General features: G+C 37.0%; 1 protein-coding gene across 1 annotated transcript in view; it reads left to right on the top strand.

Moving 5' to 3' along the window:
• Positions 1–490: 490 nt before the first annotated feature.
• Positions 491–20,615, top strand: part of LOC311293766 (uncharacterized protein) — a gene marked incomplete at its 3' end in the record, with an annotated part of 41,470 nt that continues 21,345 nt past the window's right edge. Inside the window, exons 1-3 of the mRNA XM_084414253.1 lie at positions 491–709; positions 7,937–7,966; positions 18,767–18,866. Coding sequence (XP_084270379.1) covers positions 688–709; positions 7,937–7,966; positions 18,767–18,866 — 152 coding nt within the window. The 5' untranslated portion in view covers positions 491–687. The remainder of the gene's footprint in view (positions 710–7,936; positions 7,967–18,766; positions 18,867–20,615) is intronic.

The following is a 20,615-nucleotide window of genomic DNA, read 5'->3' as shown; positions in this document are numbered from 1 at the left end:
ATTATGAAGCAGCATATGATCACCACTAGATGACGCAATTGTACCACAACATACATAAACCCAAGTCATTAAACTCAAAAGGCTGCACCACAGTCTGATGTAAGAGTTTGTTACACTAAAGATCCGATTAAATCAGTAGAAATCAAACATTACTGTCCGTTTTATCTTTTTTTTTCTTTTTTTCTTTCGATTTAATTTTTTTTTTTTAAGAATCTGCACATTGTTCTTGTCTCGACTACAGCTGTAAAATGTCTAACTTTACACTTCATTAAATTGAAAATTCAAAACCTGCATTTAATTGTTGAAAACCACAGGGTATTTGTTTGTTTTAAATGATTATAATGATACAGATGTTGTAAAATATGCAGGTTAAAGAGGGCTTTACACACCTGTACGCGTACAAAACGTTATTCGACCCATAATCTTTTAGACCCGCCCACATTCTCCTTTTCCTTGAAGCCGATTGGTTCGTGCTCATGTCACTAACGCCATGGGTACGCCGAACAGTTCCCCAGGCGCGTTGCAAACACAGTCGGTCCTTCACTCTTATTTTTATGATGAATTTAAACAACTACGATTGTTTTTCGCAATTTCAAATATTATTTCGATAGGGGAGGAAATAAAGTGGCAGATGCCACAGGTGGTGATTAAGTCATAACTGTGTTGTGTTGGAATAAAATCTCAGCAATGTCGCTTCTGTGCGTGCGAGGTAAGTTAAGTGTTTGGGACCTTTTAATATTTTTCAGTTTTCTTGTTATTGCATTGTCTCACTTTTACTGTGTTTATGTGCTTCTTGAAATAGCGTGTGATATAAAATTGAAATGTGGGCTATTTGAAACCGGTTCACGCAACAGGTAACACTAACAGGTTACGATAAAAGTTATATAGGCTATCAAAAACAGGTGTGACTCTAGATGAACAAGTAAGTGTAACACGGACTCGTATATGTGTTACTGTGGATTGGAGGCGACTCGTCTTCTCTGTTAATGCGCTTAACGGGTTTTCCCGCTGCTGAATTGTCATGGCACCGCATATGCTGTGATCACCTGTCCGGCTGTCCTACTGTACGCTTTGATTGTTTGTGACACCAAGCACACATTTTCCCCTGGATTATTGCGTTTCATCCACATGACAGAATGGTGGGTGGGTGTTTTGGGACTAAATTTGTGCCGAAAAAAATGTGCAACTGTGATATTTGTGCACCTGTTGTTGACTTGACATACTTCATAGCCATCTATCATGTTTAAGATGAGTTTGAGTAGAATTAACTTTTGTCACTCGATTTAAGTGTAGCCTACGTTTATATCACATTTGCAAATAAAGCATTCGTTGGAGTTTTGTGGCTTTAATGGATGCCAGTCAGATTTAAAGCCATTTATATACTAGTGTAACTCCTGAACGTTGTATGTCAAATGCTCAGTATTTATAATACAGTGTACGAAAAATATTCGATTTAAATGGTTAGTCCACCCAAAAATGAAATTTATCCCATAATTTACTCCCCCTCAAGCCATCATATGTGTATAACGTTCTTCTTTCAGCCTAATACAATCTGAGTTATATAAAATAGTATCCTGGCTCTTCCAAGGTTTATAATGGGAGTGAATGGTACAGTTTTTGAAGCTCCAAAAAGCACATCCATCAATAATAAAAGTAATCCATACAGCTTCAGGATGTAAAATAAAGGCCTTCTGCAGTGAAGCGATGCATTTTTGTAAGCCTGTTTATAACTTTATAAACCATAATCACAGGCTTCCGGTAACGGCCGTACGTCAGTCTATTTCCGTCGAAAGAGTAACCTCTGACTTGACGCATGAGGTAGGATGTAGGAGTAGCATAAGGTTAGGTGAGTAGATGCCTCTCGCAATTCAATCAAATAGGGCTGGGCAACAAACCCAAGCTCCTCTTCTCTTAACGAAATCCTCTGTCATTTCTCTTTTAAAATTCTCGTTTTAGACTTCCAGCCTAATTCGTGACCACTCTTTTGTTTTGCTCTATCCTCTGCGCTTGTGCGTTCGTCAGTATGTAGCTAATGACTAGAACTAGACTCGTCTACGGAGGTTACCGGAAGCCAGTGATTTGGCTATAGTTTATAAAGTTGTAAATGTGGATATTTTTCTTACGAATCGCTTCACTTCAGAAGGCCTTTATTAACACCCTGGAGCCATATGGATTACTTTTATGAAGGATGGATGCACTTTTTGGAGCTTTAAAAAAAAGGTCTCTATATACACCCATTATAAAGCTTGGAAGAGCTAGGATATTTAATATAACTTAGATTGTGTTTGGCTGAAAGAAGAAAGTCATATACACCTAGGATGGCTTGAGGGTGAGAGAATTTTAGTTTTTTCGGTGAACTAACCCTTTAAGTTTGCAATCATTTGACACTTTGATATTTCATAAGGCCACGGGTGTATAATCGCAGGCTGCATTTATTAGCCAAATTAGTAAACTTGGAGGCAACTCTCTGCCAATGGTGTAAGATTGGAATGGGGCTACCTGTTTAGGTATGGTTAGGTATCGGTATTACTGTTGCTCATAGTTGGGAATTTAAACGAACCGATAACCCTAAACTTTAAACTTTTTTCTTCAATAGAATCCAAAAACAAAACAAAAATCCTCTACACTTGCATTTTCCCAATATGCCTACCTAAACATGTGAATATCACAAAGACTTGAGGGCTCTTTTGACTTGAGCCTGTAAGCAACAACCCAGCAACCATCCAGATCACCCTAACTACACTGAACAAAATCATAAACGAAACACTTTTGTTTTTGCCCCAATTTTTCATGAGCTGAACTCCGTATCTGGTGTGACCACCATTTGCCTCACGCAGTGCAACACATCTCCTTCGCATAGAGTTGATCAGGTTGTTGATTGTGGCCTGTGGAATGTTGGTCCACTCCTCCTGCGAAGTTGCCGGATATTGGCAGGACCTGGAACATGCTGTCGTATACGCCGATCCAGAGCATCCCAAACATGCTCAATGGGTGACATGTCCGGTGGGTATGCTGCCCATTATTATGCTGCAATATGAGGTGATGGTCGTGGATGAATGACACAACAATGGGCCTCAGGATCTCGTCACAGTATCTCTGTGCATTCAAAATGCCATCAATAAAATGCACCTGTGTTCGTTGTCAATAACATACGCCTGCCCATACCATAACCCCACCTCCACCATGGGCCACTCGATCCACAACGTTGATATCAGCAAACCGCTCACCCACACGACGCCATACACGCTGTCTGCCATCTGCCCTGTACAGTGAAAACCAGGATTCATCCGTGAAGAGAACACCTCTCCAAAGTGCCAGACGCCATCGAATGTGAGCATTTGCCCGCTCAAGTCGGTTATGATGACGAACTGCAGTCAGGTCAAGACCCCAATGAGGTCGACGAGCATGCAGATGAGCTTCCCTGAGACGGTTTCTGACAGTTTGTGCAGAAATTCTTTGGTTTTGCTAACCGATTGTTGCAGCAGCTGTCCGGGTGGCTAGTCTCAGACGATCTTGGAGGTGAAGATGCTGGATGTGGAGGTCTTGGGCTGGTGTGGTTACACGTGATCTGCGGTTGTGAGACCGGTTGGATGTACTGCCAAATTCTCTGATATGCCTTTGGAGACGGCTTATGGTAGAGAAATGAACATTCAATTCACGGGCAACAGCTCAGGTGGACATTCCTGCAGTCAACATGCCAATTGCACGCTCCCTCAAAACTTGCGACATCTGTGGCATTGTACTGTGTGATAAAACTGCACATTTTAGAGTGGCCTTTTATTGTGGCCAGCCTAAGGCACACCTGTGCAATAATCATGCTGTCTAATCAGCATCTTGATATGCCACACCTGTGAGGTGGATGGATTATCTCGGCAAAGAAGTGCTCACTAACACAGATTTAGACACATTTGTGAACAACCTTTGAGAGAAATAGGCCTTTTGTGTACATAGAAAAAGTCTTAGATCTTTGAGTTCAGCTCATGAAAAATAGGGGCAAAAAAACATTTTGAGCTAGTAATTAGTGATGGGATAATTTTACTCGCTCGGATCTATGAGTCTCACTCTCATTCAGCAAAATGAACTAATCTTTTTTTGTTCATTTCAGCAGAATATAATTAAAATCTTACAAATTCCCCAAAACAGCAACTTACGCAAATGTTGATCACATTCAAAATAAGACAAAACTAAAATGCAGACAGCAAAGGCCAAATTATGCAAAACCGAAATACATTCGTTGACAGGCAGATAGGACATCTCTTCTTTGCTCTTTTGTTCTGCGTCATTTTTAGGGGCATGAGAATGTGAAGTCGATGGGCCTAAGATAACAGATTGGCATGCATCAAATAAATTATTCATTCAAGAACGTTGTGCAAGTTTACTGCAACAATGGCGCTACAAACTTCACATACACATACTTTTGAAAAAGCAGCACTTAGTTGGTCCTGATAAGCGCTTATTGTCACATTTTTAAACACAAGGGTTTTTTTCTTCCATGAGGGGGTTTGGCATTACGACGGCTTTGTTTCCAGGCCAACTGTCTCCCGGAAACAAACATGTCTCCTGGAAATCCTGTAGAATTCATCTAATCAGATGACGACTTTGAAACTCCCGAAGTCTTTCCCATTTTGTGTGTGTTATCCATCAGACGTTCAGCCAGTGGTCCGTGGGCATGACGTCTGAGGATGAGGCTATAGACCCATCACTACTAGTAATCAAAATGAATCAATATGTCATAATTGTATCTTTTAGTGAAAATGACAGACTTCTTTCTGGTGACGTATTTCAGTACTTTTACAAGTATTTAGTCCTCCTAAACCCCATCCCTGCTAGTTTGCATTCATCTGCCTCCATTTTGGAGAGGAGCGCTTACATCTCAAAATCCAATCATCAGTTGATGCATAAAATGAAGTCTCCGCCCTACACTTTTTCTTTATCAATAATCTGTTACACTTATACGTCACAATATGAAAGAAAACAAATTGTCATTACTTCTGTTTCATTGTGACTATAACTGTGTTAAACCACTGGCAACCACATAGAGTAACTTAGAATAGTGGTGACTGCTTTTGCATGGCAAAGCACCACTCACATTTATTCAGAAAATGTAAAAGTCTAGTTAATTTATCAGTTCTGTTGATCTATTGTGACTTTGAATAGTTTACAGCAGCTAAATATTCTGCCCTTAGAAGTAAATGGTATGTAAACTGAATATTTCCAGTGACCAAATGCATGCATATGATTATGCCATCAATTTTAGACTATCTATAAGAGTTTCCTCTCTTTATAAATCCAATACAATTGATTTTAGTTTGTCTGGACTAGAGTAAATTGCTGTTCTGTGAGGTCCTTTGTGTCACAAAGATCTGTCATGCTGTCAGCAGTCGTGAGAGAGGAAGCATATACAGAAAATCAAAAGAGACTGACATCTCGATGATGAATAGAGAGATATTCTGGGATAACGGTACAAATAAATATGATTTGCTCTCATCATGAATGCAACAGTGGATAATTATGTTCCTCCTTTTCTATCAGCGCTCTGCTCCAGGCCATGTTTTACGGTTACGTTTTTTTTTTTAAAGACTGAAAAAAAGTGTAGAGCTTCAGATTTGATTTGCAGTGTTTTGTGTTGCTTTGGATTGTTGAGACCTCAGTTCATTTGTTTAGAAGTTTGTTCTCCACATGTAGAGAGGAAACAAACACAGGCAGTAGGGGAAAGTGAAGTTTGATGGATACAGCACGATGCTGGTGTTGGGGGGAGGGATAGAGCTTGTGTGTAATCCTCCAGCCATCTGGTGCTGTGTGGGTCTACGTGTATGAGGCCGCCACATCACATGTGTGCATGCCAGTGGTAAACTCGCTGTAGCCTCTGTTTTTCTAATCTGACCAAAAATTGCATTCAAAGCTTGCTGGATATCTTATGGTATCTTTCTTGTATTAGATCTGTCACGAAAGTTTAGATAATGGCATGTCATTTTAACCAGAGGAGTTCTGCTACAACGTTTTAAAGCCTGTGAATAATGTAAAGCCCACATCAAGAACGATAACTATATTAGCACCACGCCAATGCACAATATTGTTCTGTTTATTATAAGTGAGCGCTGTTTTGCCTTCTGCCGCTTTAAAAGGGATCGTTCACCCAAACATGAAAATTGTCATCTTTCACTCACCCGTAAGTTTTTTCAAACTTGTATTTCTTTCCTCTGCTGAACATTAAAGAAGATGTTTTGAAGAATATGGGTAACCAAACATGGGCCCCATTGACTTCCATAGTATTTTTTCCCCCCTCAATACTATGGAAGTCAAAGGGGCCCATCAACTGTTCGGTTACCCATATTCTTCAAAATATCTTCTTTTGTGTTCAGCAGAAGAAAGAAATTCATACAGTTTTGGAACAACTTGAGTGTGAGTAAATAATGACAGAATTTTCATTTTTTGGTGAATTATCCCTTTAAATGCTTGAGCTCTTTAAAGCAGAATGGATTCTGATTGGCCGCCAATGTTTTTATTGTTCATCAGCTGGAAAAAATCGTTGTGAAAGTGATTCCAACCATATTGTTTCTCTGTGCCATTAATTAAAGTTGTGGCGAGGACTCTGCTATTCTTTTACATTTTTAAAACTTTATCTTTATCGTTATCGTTATAGTTATCATCCTTGGTGTGAATGGGCCTTTACATCTTGTTCTCTAAGTTGGGGTTTCAAACATATATTATCTTGTCTTATATAAAGAAACATGTTGTTTCTAAAATTAAATAATTGACTTTTGTATTGTCATTGTGTTAAAGGGTGTTATTTAAGTGTTACTGTATTTATATTAACTCAGCTTTTATTAATATTTGTAGCTATTATTTTTTATATTTCCCGTTTCCATTTGAATTGTAGTTTATTTTTGTTGTGTGTTTTTGTTTGTCATTTGTAGATTTAGTCATTTTAATATTTCAAATCTTATTTTATTTCAGTTAGTTGCCAAGGCAACATTTCTAATTGTTAAATTTTTCATAATATTTATTTTTTAAGTTTTTTTTAACACTTATTTAAGCTTAATTTCAATTAATACAAATAATTCTTAATGGTTTTAGATAAGAGTAGCAACACTGGTGCTAAAGCAAAAAGCAAATTATTTAAATTATTTTTAATTTTTAATTTGCATTGTATCAACAGCATATTATTTTCCACCCACTAATGGTAGATCGATAAATAATAATAAAAAAAATTCTTAGAGTTTTAAACCAGGGCTTTCAAAAGAATTGAAGAAATTACTTGTGATTAATCTCATGATTTCTGACCACAAATATTGTTAAACTCAAAATTTCTCTAATTTTCCATTGACCACCTAGTGTCCCCATAATCCCTATATGTTCCCGACCATTTGAAAGCAATGTTTTTTTGAGTCCTTAGATAGATGCCCTGGATTGACACTAGGGGTTTGGGACTGTCACGTTCTTGTGGTGCTATCAGTCAATCAGTGTTGTCATTATGTCAATTTATGTGCCTCTATATAGACTAGAGTAAGTAGTCACATGGCAATTAGGGTTCAAATGATTTGCTCCAAAATGTCCGTGTCCCTTGAACAACGATTGGTTACTTTTCGGGGTCTTGACTCTTGTGTCAGCCGAACAGCTCCTATTAAAATGCAATTACATTGTAAATGTAAATGCTAATGCTTTCTCCAGGTAGGCCTAGTGGAAATCATTTGGGAGAGGTTTAATAATTTGTACTGGCTATGGGCCAGCAAATAACAGGTTGGTTGTTGGGATTAAACCCTGTCGTTTGTTCGAACTTGCTCTGGATATATGTGGTTAAATCTTTATGAAGCAGTGTTTTGTCTGTATCTGTATTTTTTCCCTTTTATCAGGTATTGTATTACTGCAAAAAATATTTCACTTTTATGCTATTTGTGGCTTTCACTTACTTTGTCTTTTTTTCTTTCCTTTTCAGTGAAAAAGGCGAAACTACAAGGACCTCCAGGTAATGGACTGTTTGCGTCATGCATGAAACAGTTGTGGCTCTACAATTGCCTTAGATTCAAAGAGGAAAAAATAACACCTCATTCAGTCAATTGTCATTCAGATGAGTGTTTGCTTCTAAAATAAAGTGCTTGAATCAGACTCGTGCTGCGGCCCAGTTTGGCATTGACTGGACTGGAGAGATACAGTGAACTGGTTTACTTGTTAGCCAGCAGGCAAGCACTAGACTCTCAGGGGATTTTCACTCTACTATAACACATATTACACTCTTTACTCTTGAGAGATACAAACACACAGACACACACACATGTGTATGCCTTTCAGTGACTGATATTTAGAATTGCAATAAGATTTGCAGAGGAGCACTGAAAACAAAATTACATAAATTGATTGTTTTTAATGTTTTTTGTTTAACTTATGAACACATTTATATCCCATCTTTTATTTAAATCATCTTGATGTCTTCAGCAAATATTAAAATGAATCAACATTTTTTATACTGTACATTATTCAGACAAAATAGTATAGAATTTTTGAATATAGCTATGTATCCATTATCAGCCTTAACATGAAAATTATAATTTTTATCATTATCAGCCAGATTACAAATTATAATCTTGGGCCAATTGCATAAACACAGCCATCATGTTAAGACTTTGTCTTATTAACTAGTCTGACCAACTAGCAGTTAGCCAAGGGTAATCAGTCTTACTTTTCGGATTTAAATTAGACCAATTTACCTTTCTATGTAACTAATTTTAATAAAGTTATGATCAGTCTTTAAGGGGTCATGGATTGAGAAATTAATTTGTCCTTGATCTATTGACATATAAGAGGTCATTGTACTATAAAAACATCCTAGTAAGGTTAACTTAGAACCTAACTTAAAACCTCCCTGTTAGTCCAAAAACAGCTTTTATTGAAACCAAGCTCTGAAAACGACTCATTTAGGATTGTGCTAGGAAAGTGGTCATTTATTTTCAGCTAGGTGAGTAGAGCATAATTTGTTTGTTCGGTACATTTCACTGTGAATTGAATTCTTTGGTGAATCAGTCGCAATTTTGCGCAGGCTTTGCAAACAAACTTTTACTGTGAGATATGGGCCCGACAGTAATGCCACAACAACCGTAACACAAACCCTGTTAATTCTAATGCATAATCTGTTATCAGTGATTTCTGATATGTATTTGATATGTTCGCCTCAAAATTGTTTATTGCTGTTTATGCATCAGTAGTGACTAAACATCCAACTTCGTTGTTTTTTCTTAGTAGTTACTTTAATTGTGATTAAATTATATACAGAATGCAATGTTCCCATTATAATCCCTGGAGCTGTCAATCACACAGCGCGAGTTTAACAGTGACTGAGTTCTGGATTCTCATCAAAACTCCCGTTGTAGTCAATGACGCTGTCTACACTGCACAATGAATAATTATCAATCTTATGTAAATCGTGTTTGCCCTGTTATGATGAAAGCATTCATGAGAGTGCAGAAATCGAGTTGCAGTGACGAGATCACTGCATTCATGCTCTCAACAGACATGTCTGTCATCGGCTCCAATGCTCACCACTGATTTCATGCAACGGGAGTAGATTTAAATGTAATGCTATAATAAACACTTTTCACGATTAGTTAATCTTGACAGCTGTAATAGTAACAATGTAGTAAAAGTTTGAGAGAGTCCCACATGTAATACTTAGGCTATATCATATGCAAAGGTGTTAGCCAATCATAGCAGTGCACGTTTACATTGAAGTCTCACAACAGAGCAACACAGCATTCAAATCAGAGGACTAAAAGAAAATGGCATTTTATTTACTAAATTATGACTATTTTTATGTAGAAATCATAACATTTTAAGTGCACCTCTGGAAACATTATTAAAAAAATGCAGTTCATGACCCCTTTATAGGAAAGAAATTAGATGAGAAAATCTCCAGCTCCAGTCTATGATGCAATTTCAGAGAGACAGCCTGCAGTCTGCCAGGGAAAAGTTTAGCTGAATTGTTGCTGTTATGTGTGGTTTTATGACACAGAATATGTCAAGAATTGTTGGCACAAGGTGGTGATTTTGAAGTTAAAAGGATTAGATTAGGTAAAGATTGCAGTGGCAACTTAAGGCAACTGGATCTATATGGGTACATGCATATCTTTCAGTCTAACCAATGAATCTATTGAGAAGCTAATGAGCTAGTGTTTTTGTCTCTCTCTGACTTTCTCTGTTCTTATTGACTGGGTCTTGTGTCTGGGTCTTCTCATTTTCCTTGTGCCACCCACACCACGAATGTCTGCTTCTGCTTCACCCTGCATCATCCATCCATCCATCTGCTAAATTCCTTAAAGGTGAAGTGTGTAATTTCTCCACAACTAGCAGCATCAAACTGAATCTACTTTTTGAGTGCCCAGACTGGGCTAAACATATAAACCTCAGCTCAACCAATGGCATGAGTTGGTGGAACTAACGGTCCGGCCAGTGGCATTTAGAGAGTATAGAGAGAGTAAAACTTATTTGAAGAGACGGTCACCATTTTTGGGGTTCTCTTTGGTGCTGCTAGAAGACATTAAACACTTCATTCATCTGAATGTGCATCTAGAATATGTATGCATATATGGTGTTTTTCATTACCTGATGATGCACCTCATAACTGCATAATTCATGATCTCTTGATTGACCTCATGTAGAGTGACAATTCCATAAATGAGACTAAGATCACTGGGTGAGAGGGAAGGAGTGTGTGTGCGCCTGCAGCAGCAGAGCATCAGCCTCCCAAATGATCAGAGGTCTTTCTGAGTGACAGATAAGCCCATAGAAATCTCATTTATTGCTAATAACAGAAAAAGCCTTTTCAGCCTCTTCTCAGAGTGTCCCACCCACAGCACAGAATTGAATACTGTGCCAGAATCAAATGCAGTTTGACTCCTAATAAGATTCTATTATGTTTGCCGCTGAGGGATTCTTATTGAAAAGTGAAAGTGGCTCTGACTTTAGTTTAACAGCTGGTGATGCTTAATTGCATCAAATGAGGAAGCCTATCATTGTTACCTTACTTACCTTTTCTAAACACACATTTATTTTTGGTCAGAAGAAATTGACCTATTCCTGTGATGGCAAAGCTGAAATTTCAGCAGCCATTGCTCCAGTCTTCAGTGTCACATGATCCTTCAGAAATCATTCTAATATGCTGATTTGGTGCTCAAGTAACAATCCTGTCAGAACCACTATTGTCAAAGATGATTGACAACTAGCATATACAGTAGCTTGTATTGGTGGAATGGTTCTTCTCTGGGCAAGAACTCCTCATCCATCCATGCAGCCTAGCATAGATAAGAGCAGGGAGTGCAGTTATAACCCCCAAGTGTAAACCGAACAGAACCAACATAAATGTTTTGTAGCTATCATTAATGTTCTTAATGATAATATTTGAATATAACAACATTATTCAAGATAAATGAGTCTGATTCGAAGAGGACTATCAGAATGCCAAGTCCTAACTAGACAAAAGGAGGGGCTGGGTATGAAGGAGGGTAATTATCTCATGAGCAATGCAATAAAGCTGTAATACTGAATAAACCTTATATTGGAATGCTATGATAGGCGTCATATTCCAATAGACGTGGATCAGCTTATTGTCAGCTGATGCGCGCAAGGAGGATAGTTCAGTGGCCAAAGACTCTCTAAGGATCACAGCTGGAGAATTGCAAAAAATAGTAGAGTCTTGGGTTCAGAAAGTCAAACTACATCACCACAAGTCTTTTGGAAGGGTTTCAAGAAAAAATCTTTTGCTCTTATCCAAAAACTAACTCCAGCATATTCAGTTGTCAGACATGACTGGAACTTCAAAAGGGACCGGATCTATCATCAGATAAAAAAAAAAAAAGAGAGCTATTTGGCAGTAGGTTTTAGTTTAACTGGTGCTCTGTAATATGGGCTATATTTATTGCTTGTACTGAAGTGTCTTTGTATTATTTTTAACATCACTTGTGGGAGTATTTCTTCAAATAGCTGTTAAATGTCAGCAGTACAGGCCCAGGCGTGTGCAAATATGACTTATTTATTTCATAAGTCATCAAAAATGAAATATTCATCAGGTTTGGCATCCCTGGGAGCCCCTTTGCACTCTGGGACATCGAGAGAGAGCGAGAGTGTATAAAGGAATCTTGTGAAAGGAAGTGGGTAAAAAAAAAATTCAATTTTCACTCTACTTCTGAAATGCTCCCATCTGGGCGTAGACTCAAAACTCCTTTGGCCAGAATAAATGCGTATAAAAAATTAGTTTGTTCCAATGGCAATGATTATTTTATATTGCATTATTTTCTGAAGTAATACAAGACAATGGTTGGCATTATAGCACTTTTTAATTGATTGTTTAGATGATTTAAAAAATATATGTTAGGAATGATGTGGTGTGTTGTCAATGTGTGTTGTGTTGTGTTGTTAAGCAATTATGTGGATGTATTTATGTATATAGGCTATTGTATGTATGAGACCAGTGTCAAAGACAAATTTCCGCTCTGTGACAAACAGAATGGACAATAAAGTTAACCTTAACCAAATGGGTAAAGATGTAACTTACACAGAGTTTAAAGTTAGGGAAGGTTTTTTTTCTGGTGAAGATGGTATTATTATTATTGGTGTTCGAGAGAGAAGCAGCAAAAGAGTCTTGACGTACATGGTAATTAGAGATTTAGAATGATATGAATATTTGATCATTTCCCTGCTTCACCCTAGGCCGAGATTAGACCATTAATCACAAAAATCACACCTCATTTCTGTATTTCCATTTAATGGTGGCTTTTTTTCCCTTCAAACATGATTCAGTGGTTCTGCAGCCTCACTGTAGGATTACGTTACATGGTCTACAGATTGAAAAGCAATGGTTAAAGGTTAAGCTTTTTTGTTGTCTACAGTTTTTAAAAAAGAGATTTGTGTATATATTCAGATCTTGAATGCAGATTTCAAGCTGCAACTAACTTTTGCTCATTTTTAATTTTCAAATTATGAAATGACTCTAATAAGCCCACACATTTAAGCCAACTTGTTTTATTTAGAAATATATAAAAAATACAGAAAACATGAAAGAAATTGTTGCACAGCAATACACATGCTTGTTTCTTTCATTTTACTTTTTAGCTTAGTCATTCTAATGTTTTGTTCTTGAATACACAGCCTGAGGGAACCCTCTAACACCATGGGCCCTATTTGGTCAGCGTGCCCAGCGCATGGTCTAAAATGGTTATCCCTATTCTCTTAATGAGTAATGGGTGTGTTTTGGGCGTAATGTGCAATAAACCAATAAGAGTCTCATCTCCCATTCCTTTAAAAGCCAGTTGCGCCACGGCGGGTTGCTATTTACATGGTGGAATTTGCAAGCGGAAAGTCTGTACGCTTCTCCAGAGAGGAATCGGATCTGCTAGTGCGCGAGGCTAAAGCGCGCAAGCAGACCATCTACGGGACAAGCCGGATTCCACCATATACCTTTTATTTTTAATATTTGGCTAGTTTGTGTGCTGCTGCGCGTCCCTGTGTGTGTAATAAGCGCAGTGTACGCTCGTTGTGGACCAGCCTATAGGCGCACATTATTAACACGCTCTTTAAATAACAAAAAAAATATTGCACTATTGAGTTTAGACCACGTTTCAGTTGGTCAATGGCACAGTCTATTTCAGTTGTCTCCAAAAAAATGTTCTGAAAACTATTTCAGTTGCCTGAACACACACCTCGTTTTCAGACCAGCACGCCCATGGGCGCACAAATGGGCACAAATGCATTTGCCATTTAAACAACGTGGCGCAGGACGTGAAATTGATAACTGCGTCGGGCTGAAACTAGCAAAAAACACTTGCGTCGAGCCTTGAGCCGCATTGCGGTGGGTGTATGATAGGGATATGTCTACACCAGAGCAGTGTGACTCAACAAAAGCAGACAGAACTCATTATAATTAGTGATGCTGTCTACACTGGATGTGAGGCAATGCAACATGACACTACAAATCCACAACAGTAAACTAAAGTTCTATTTCTGACTTACTTTAAGCACTTGCGTTACTTCCAACACAAAGAACCAATAGATTTGCTTTGTTGCGTCCAGCGTAGACAGATAGATCTCAAGCTCTTCTGTAGTTGAGTCCTTAATACGGTGACTTTCTATGACTGAACTCACACCCGTGAATTGCATGTCACATCGATGTCACATGTTTTTACGGGATATGTGTGAATGCACGCACAGATTGCAGAAAACCACTGACAAAATCGAACTATCCCTGTAAAAGGGGCTTAAGAAGACTGCTTTATTTATGTTGATTGGTTCTGGATTGCTGCTGGTATGGATGGTTAACTAAGCCATGCTGTTGCCCAACAAAGCCTGGGTTAATGTAATAACCTTTTTCCCACATTGTTTTTACTTTACCCTGTGTTAGTAACCAGTCTTTGTATACTTTTGGCAGCTCACTTTGACTCTGGACATAATAAAAAAGTGTGGAATGTTTCTTAACCCAAGGTTAAAAAGCTGTTAACCTAGTGTTAAGTGTAATGTTCAAGGACGGCTGGTTAAGCTGTTTAAGAAGCCTAGTAATCAAGCTAGTTAAGGTGCCACACCAGTACACCACCATCTCCAGCATATGCTGGTAACTAAATGTTTTTTCAGCTGGGATGGGCACATGTTTAATTATTTGCTTGGGGACATTTGAGGAGGAAGGGAGAATAACTAGTGGAGAGACAGTAGATCATCAAATGTTACATACGGCTCCTTTTGTGACTTAAACCAGCCATTAACTACATTTCTTTTGCTTACCTGTTAACTTTTGATTTAAAAGGTTTGTACTTAACCTGCAAGGTCAGAAATGTATTATTATGAGAAGATAGTCTGAGTAATATTTGCTCTACCACTTTAGCTGAATCCCTTCTTACCCTTTAACAATGACACACACACACACACACACACACACACACACACACACACACACAGAAGCAGCCCAGCTCTTACAAATAATCAATTGCCCTTCTCTGACTTTTTCTATTTTCTCCAGCTCTATCCCTCTATTTGTCTCTCATCCAGCCCCAGTTCTGCTCTTCATTCATATCAAGAGCGGGCTGTAGAAGCGAGTCCCTCTCCTTATAGGCTCTGGGATAAGGATGAATCCATGGGGACAGAGATTACACTTAAGGGTCTTGCAGCATGTCTGCTGAGAGACAGAGGGAGGGAGAGAGACAGGAATTCTCATTAAACTAGCGTTACCTCTTGAGAAAAGCTGTCTAGTTCTCTGACACCTAGACAAACACACGACACTTGACCCTTAAGGATTACACTAATACTAATGTATGCATATACACCCAGATGACAGTTATCGCTGTTGCTCTTTTAGAACCCAGACGACTTGACAGTTTACAATTGTGGTGAATTTTATTTATCAGTTGTCTCATATGTTTCTCTGGAAATGCCTCAGGAGGAAAATATAAAAACAAATGAGACAACTTGTTGATATGTAGTAAGAACATAGTGCAATACAGTAAATGTGGATCGCATAGCCCTCATTGTTTGGTCTTGAAAGAAATTTTGTTTAGTTCAATTTGAATTTTTTTTGTCATCTTGGCAATAGAGCACAGTTCGATAAATAGTAGTAGTCAATTGATTTATTTAACAAGTTTTGATAATACTGTTAGTGTTTTAGTATTACAGAGCAGAATCAGGTAGAATATATATATATATATATACTGTATATATGAGAAACATTTTTTCTTTTTCTTTTTTCATATGGTTTAATTCAAATTATTTAAAATCATTTTAGTAAATGTAAAATAAATAGTTTTTTTATGTTGTAATGTATTTTATAGTTTGCAGCATGCATAATAGCATCATAAAGGCAGAATACTTGAAAATAAATTAGTAAATGATGACAGAAATAGGATGAACTATTATTGAACTACAATTTCTTTATGTAATCTCACTGCTGACAATATGAGAAACAATTGAGATCGACAGATATGTCATCTGTAATTTTTTTTTTTTTGTATCATGTTCACCTCTCTGTGTTTCTGCTCTCTGTCTTTCTCAAGACTGACAGTTAAGGTAAATTGGACCTGGGTAAGTGAAAGGTAGAAGGAAAATTGGAAATAAAGAAGTTTAGGGAAGGAGAATTGGAGAGTTAAGATCACGACTATACTATCTGTCAGCCGTGCCAGATAATCTTGGGTGGAAAGATTGAGACACCTTCTTCAGTAAAGGACACATTTTCTCTGGGGCTTTCTGCAGGATTCATTAGCCACTGGACTGAGTTGAAAAAAATCAAGAGTGAAGGACAGAAAGCCTTTTTGTTTAAAGAAAGATCTCCTTGTAAGACTGTACAAATGCAGGCTCCGTTTCTGGGAGGGCTTCTCAGGCCAAAGTTCTTGATTGGATGAATAATGTCACTGTAAATAGAAATGTCATTGAGCTGTATCTACTACTGATTAATATCCACGGATAAGAAGTTCAACCCATGCTGATATTTATGAGCTAAATTTAGAGGAATCACAGGGTCATATTGTTTTATGGAGATCACATTATCTGGAAACAGTATTTTCTGGAAATAATAAATTCTTTCATAATTTTTGTCCAAATTTGGTAATGATGCTTTTCTCATTCAGATTTTTTTCCTCTGCTTATTTTTGCCTTTTTCTTTTCGAAATCATCTGTTTGATATGAGTCTTGCTGTCTGTCAGTTTGGTAATCTGCTTTGAGGTCTTCATAAGAACATATAATTCAGTACACAGAGCCATGGGTCAAGATGCAGATTAATCTACTTTTTTTTCCTTTGCTCAGTCTTAAGTTCCAAGTGCTTATTGTAGACTGCCACATATACTGTATGTATTTGTTCAAAGGATGTTTGCAGTATTTTTTTATGTTAATGACAATATCGCGATTAACCAATTGATAGTAGATTAGCAAATTTTTATGGAGAAGCGAAAATAAGAAGTAAAAGTTAGGTTCCTCTCACAATAGTATTAATGTACAAGTTTATAACCCTGTACATCAAATTATAACAACATTCTACTAAATGCTGTTTATTTATCAAAGAATCCTGAAAATATGTTTCCCACATAATAAATAGAAATGATGCTTGAGCATCAAATCAGCATACTAGAGTGATTTCTGAAGAATCATGTGACGCTTAAGACTGGAGTAATGATGCTGAAAATTCCGCTTTGCCATGACAGCAGTAAATTACTTTTTATTATATATTAAAGTAGAAAGCAGTTATTTTGAATTGTATTCATATTTCACAATAATACTGTTTTTGATCAAATAAATGCAGCCTTGGTGAGCATAAGAGACTTCTTTCAAAAACATTAAAACAATCTTACCAACTCCAAACTTTTGAATAGTAAAATGCAACAATCCATTGTATGTCCCTGAAGAAATGGTGAAGATCCCTAACCTGTTAATATGGGCCTTGAAATAAATCTGCCCCACTTACACTGATTATGTGTGCAGAAGAAACAGGCCTTAAAGTGATGTTAGACATGTTGAACTTGTGAAAATATAAGAGAACTAAAAGGAAAGTAGGACAAAGTTTTTTTTTTTTTTTTTAAGTGTATCCATTTTTGTATGTGAGAAAGGATGATTGTGGGTTGGTTTCTTTTTTTTCCATTTTTTCCATGCCTTCTAGACTGAGAAAAGCTAGAAAATTTATTTTTGGTTCATGTGGATGAAAGACAACTCCCAGAATGCACTTGCTTCGCTGCCCTACGAGGCCACTCCCAAGCCACGCCTACCGGTTACAGAGGGCAGTATCGGAAGAAATGATACAACTAGGCTACTAGTTGACTCGAAACTGAAAAGATGCCATTTTATCGTGAGATCCCACCCCCTATGGGCGGGTTGAAAACATGCAGAACTAGCTCCTACTTCTGGCTGTAGTCTCTCGCCTCTGGCTAAAAAAGCCTCTGATGACGCAAAATGTCGATTTTTGCATCATATGAGGTTTTTCTCCAGACACACAATACAGAAATCTCTCGTCTCAGGGGGACATGAGGGAGGGAAGCACGGTCATTCGAAAATACTACCGGGTTTCTACTGATACAAAGCTTAATGCTAATCGGTGAAGTATCCCTTTAATTTTCCTCTAAAATCTTACATGCTTTGTAGTTTAGTAAATATGACTTTTTGGACTAAAGTTACTTTGTCAACATTTCACTATTCAGAAGATCAATGAAAAGTGTCCATATTATTCAAATCAGACTGCAGTTTCTCAAAATGTTTAGTAGTGAGATTTGTACAGGGAATTGCTTTACTAGAACCATCTATGGAGAGATGATAGATGCGCTTGCATTTGTCTTCATATTGCAGCTCTCATGGCACTCTTGTGGCACTTTATATCTAGGTTTAATTATGCCTGCTTGTTTTGACCTCTGGCAGCCTATTTCAACCTGTCTGTGTCGCTGCACATAATAACTATTGCATTTACATAAAACCATGAATATTTAACACACGCACACACACTTAGAGGAATATGTCACATCTCAGTTTTCCATTACAATACTTGTCAGACTGCCATGACGTCGTCACATGAGTTGCTTTATTTTATGCATTAAAATAAGAATTCCTGAACTAAGTTTAAAAAAAAAAAAGAGTTAACATTTAGTGGGCCAGTATAATTCTTGAAGAGTTCTCTTTTCTTTCTTTTTTTATGGCAGAAAAAAAGTCATAAAAGTTTGGAACAACATGAAGAGGTGTAATGATGACAGGTTTTTCATTTTTGGTTGAACCATTTAAGAATCTAATAGATATTAATGTTCTAACCTGGTTACTTGTTATTTTGCAGACAAGTTTAATGTGTACGTCACGCTGAAGGTCCAGAATGTTAAAAGCACAACAATCACGGTGCGAGGAGACCAGCCCTGCTGGGAACAAGACTTCATGTTGTGAGTATTGCTGTTTTTGACATGCTTTTGGACATGTCTGTACCAAAACACTCAAATTTGCACCTAATGCATGTCCTTTTGCTCAAAACACTCAAAACTGCTTTGCTGTGGAAGATTGGGTTTATGAGCACATCAAACTGGATGTGCAGACATGTTATATACAGTATGTACAAGAAAACATTATAGTTTATAAATAAACAACAATATTTATTTTAGGGTAAAGGGTAACTTTGTTTCTATATATAAAAGTTAGACCTGTTTATGTTCTGTATTTCTTCATAGAGTAGGAAATTATGTTTGTTGATTGTTTATTTGTTCCGGCTTTAAATTACACACACACTTCAGTTTCTCTTACCGTTGACCCTCTTCTGTTGTAAAGACAAATGTTAAATAGCTTTTTGATGGCCTCTCATGAGGTTTTGTGCGTCCCAGAAATTGTCCCCAATTTTCGGATTGTTCCATAGAGAATTTTGGCAATTGCTCAGGAAGAGCTGTTAGAATCAGCTGCAGTTACATGTGATTACCAGAGAGAGAGAGAGAGAGAGAGAGAGAATAGGACTGGGATTGACATTTAAAGCATTTTGTTCTTCTATTCTAAAAGCACAACTAGTTAGTTGTCCATTTTATTCCAATATTGTCACTACTTTCATATTGACATATTTAGATTAGGTTAATGTAATTTTTACACATTATTAGTGGCAAGTGGTTAATATATATATATATATATACAGTGCAATGCATAAGTTAATACACCCATGCTAAAGTTGACTAAAAAGAGGAATAAAAAATCATATTTTGTAAATTGAACTTAATGCCTTAATTTAAAAAAATTAGGAAAAATCCAACCTTTAAGGACACCAATTTTCTTTGTGAATGAATAATGTATCGTAAATAAATAAATGTTCTTCCTTAAAATACATGGTGCATAAGTTAGTACACCCCTATGTTAAATTCCCATAGAGGCAGGCAGATTTTTATTTTTAAAGGCCAGTTAGCCTAAAAAGCTATTTCAGTTAAGCTATTTTGCCTAACCTATTTCAGTTAGCCTAAAAGCTAGTTTGATTTGCATTGCTCTCAATGCAAATCAAACTAGCTTTTAGGCTAACTGAAATAAAACCATGCCAATCTCTAGGTATGGTGAATGCTATGTGATGATGTGGGGCTATTTTAATTCCAAAGGCCAAGGGAACTTTATCAGGATGCATAGTATCCTGGATCCATGAAGTAACTGGCCTTTAAAAATAAAAATCTGCCTGCCTCTATGGGAATTTAACATAGGGGTGTACTAACTTATGCACCATGTATTTTAAGGAAGAACATTTATTTATTTACGATACATTATTCATTCACAAAGAAAATTGGTGTCCTTAAAGGTTGGATTTTTCCTAATTTTTTAAATTAAGGCATTAAGTTCAATTTCCAAAATATGATTTTTTATTCCTCTTTTTAGTCAACTTTAGCATGGGTGTATTAACTTATGCATTGCACTGTATATATAGTGGCCATCATTGTGAAATGTTTTGGCAACTGTAAAAGTGGTTTGATCATGTTTGACTTGAGATGTTAGTGGTCAGAGAAGTGTTGGTTCATATATATTTTTTTGTTTTTGTTTGGTACAACTTGACTGTGCAAATTACTGACTATCTATTTTTTTTATTTAATTTTTTGAGTGAACTTCTGAGTAAAAATTATGTAAAATTGTAGGCAGTTTATTTATATGTTTACCATTGTTTATAATGAGGTGTCATG

The sequence above is a fragment of the Rutilus rutilus genome (genome assembly GCF_951802725.1).
Source record: "Rutilus rutilus genome assembly, chromosome: 7".
In the NCBI taxonomy this organism is placed as follows: Eukaryota; Metazoa; Chordata; class Actinopteri; order Cypriniformes; family Leuciscidae; genus Rutilus; species Rutilus rutilus.
This window is presented reverse-complemented; position numbering and strand designations above follow the sequence as displayed.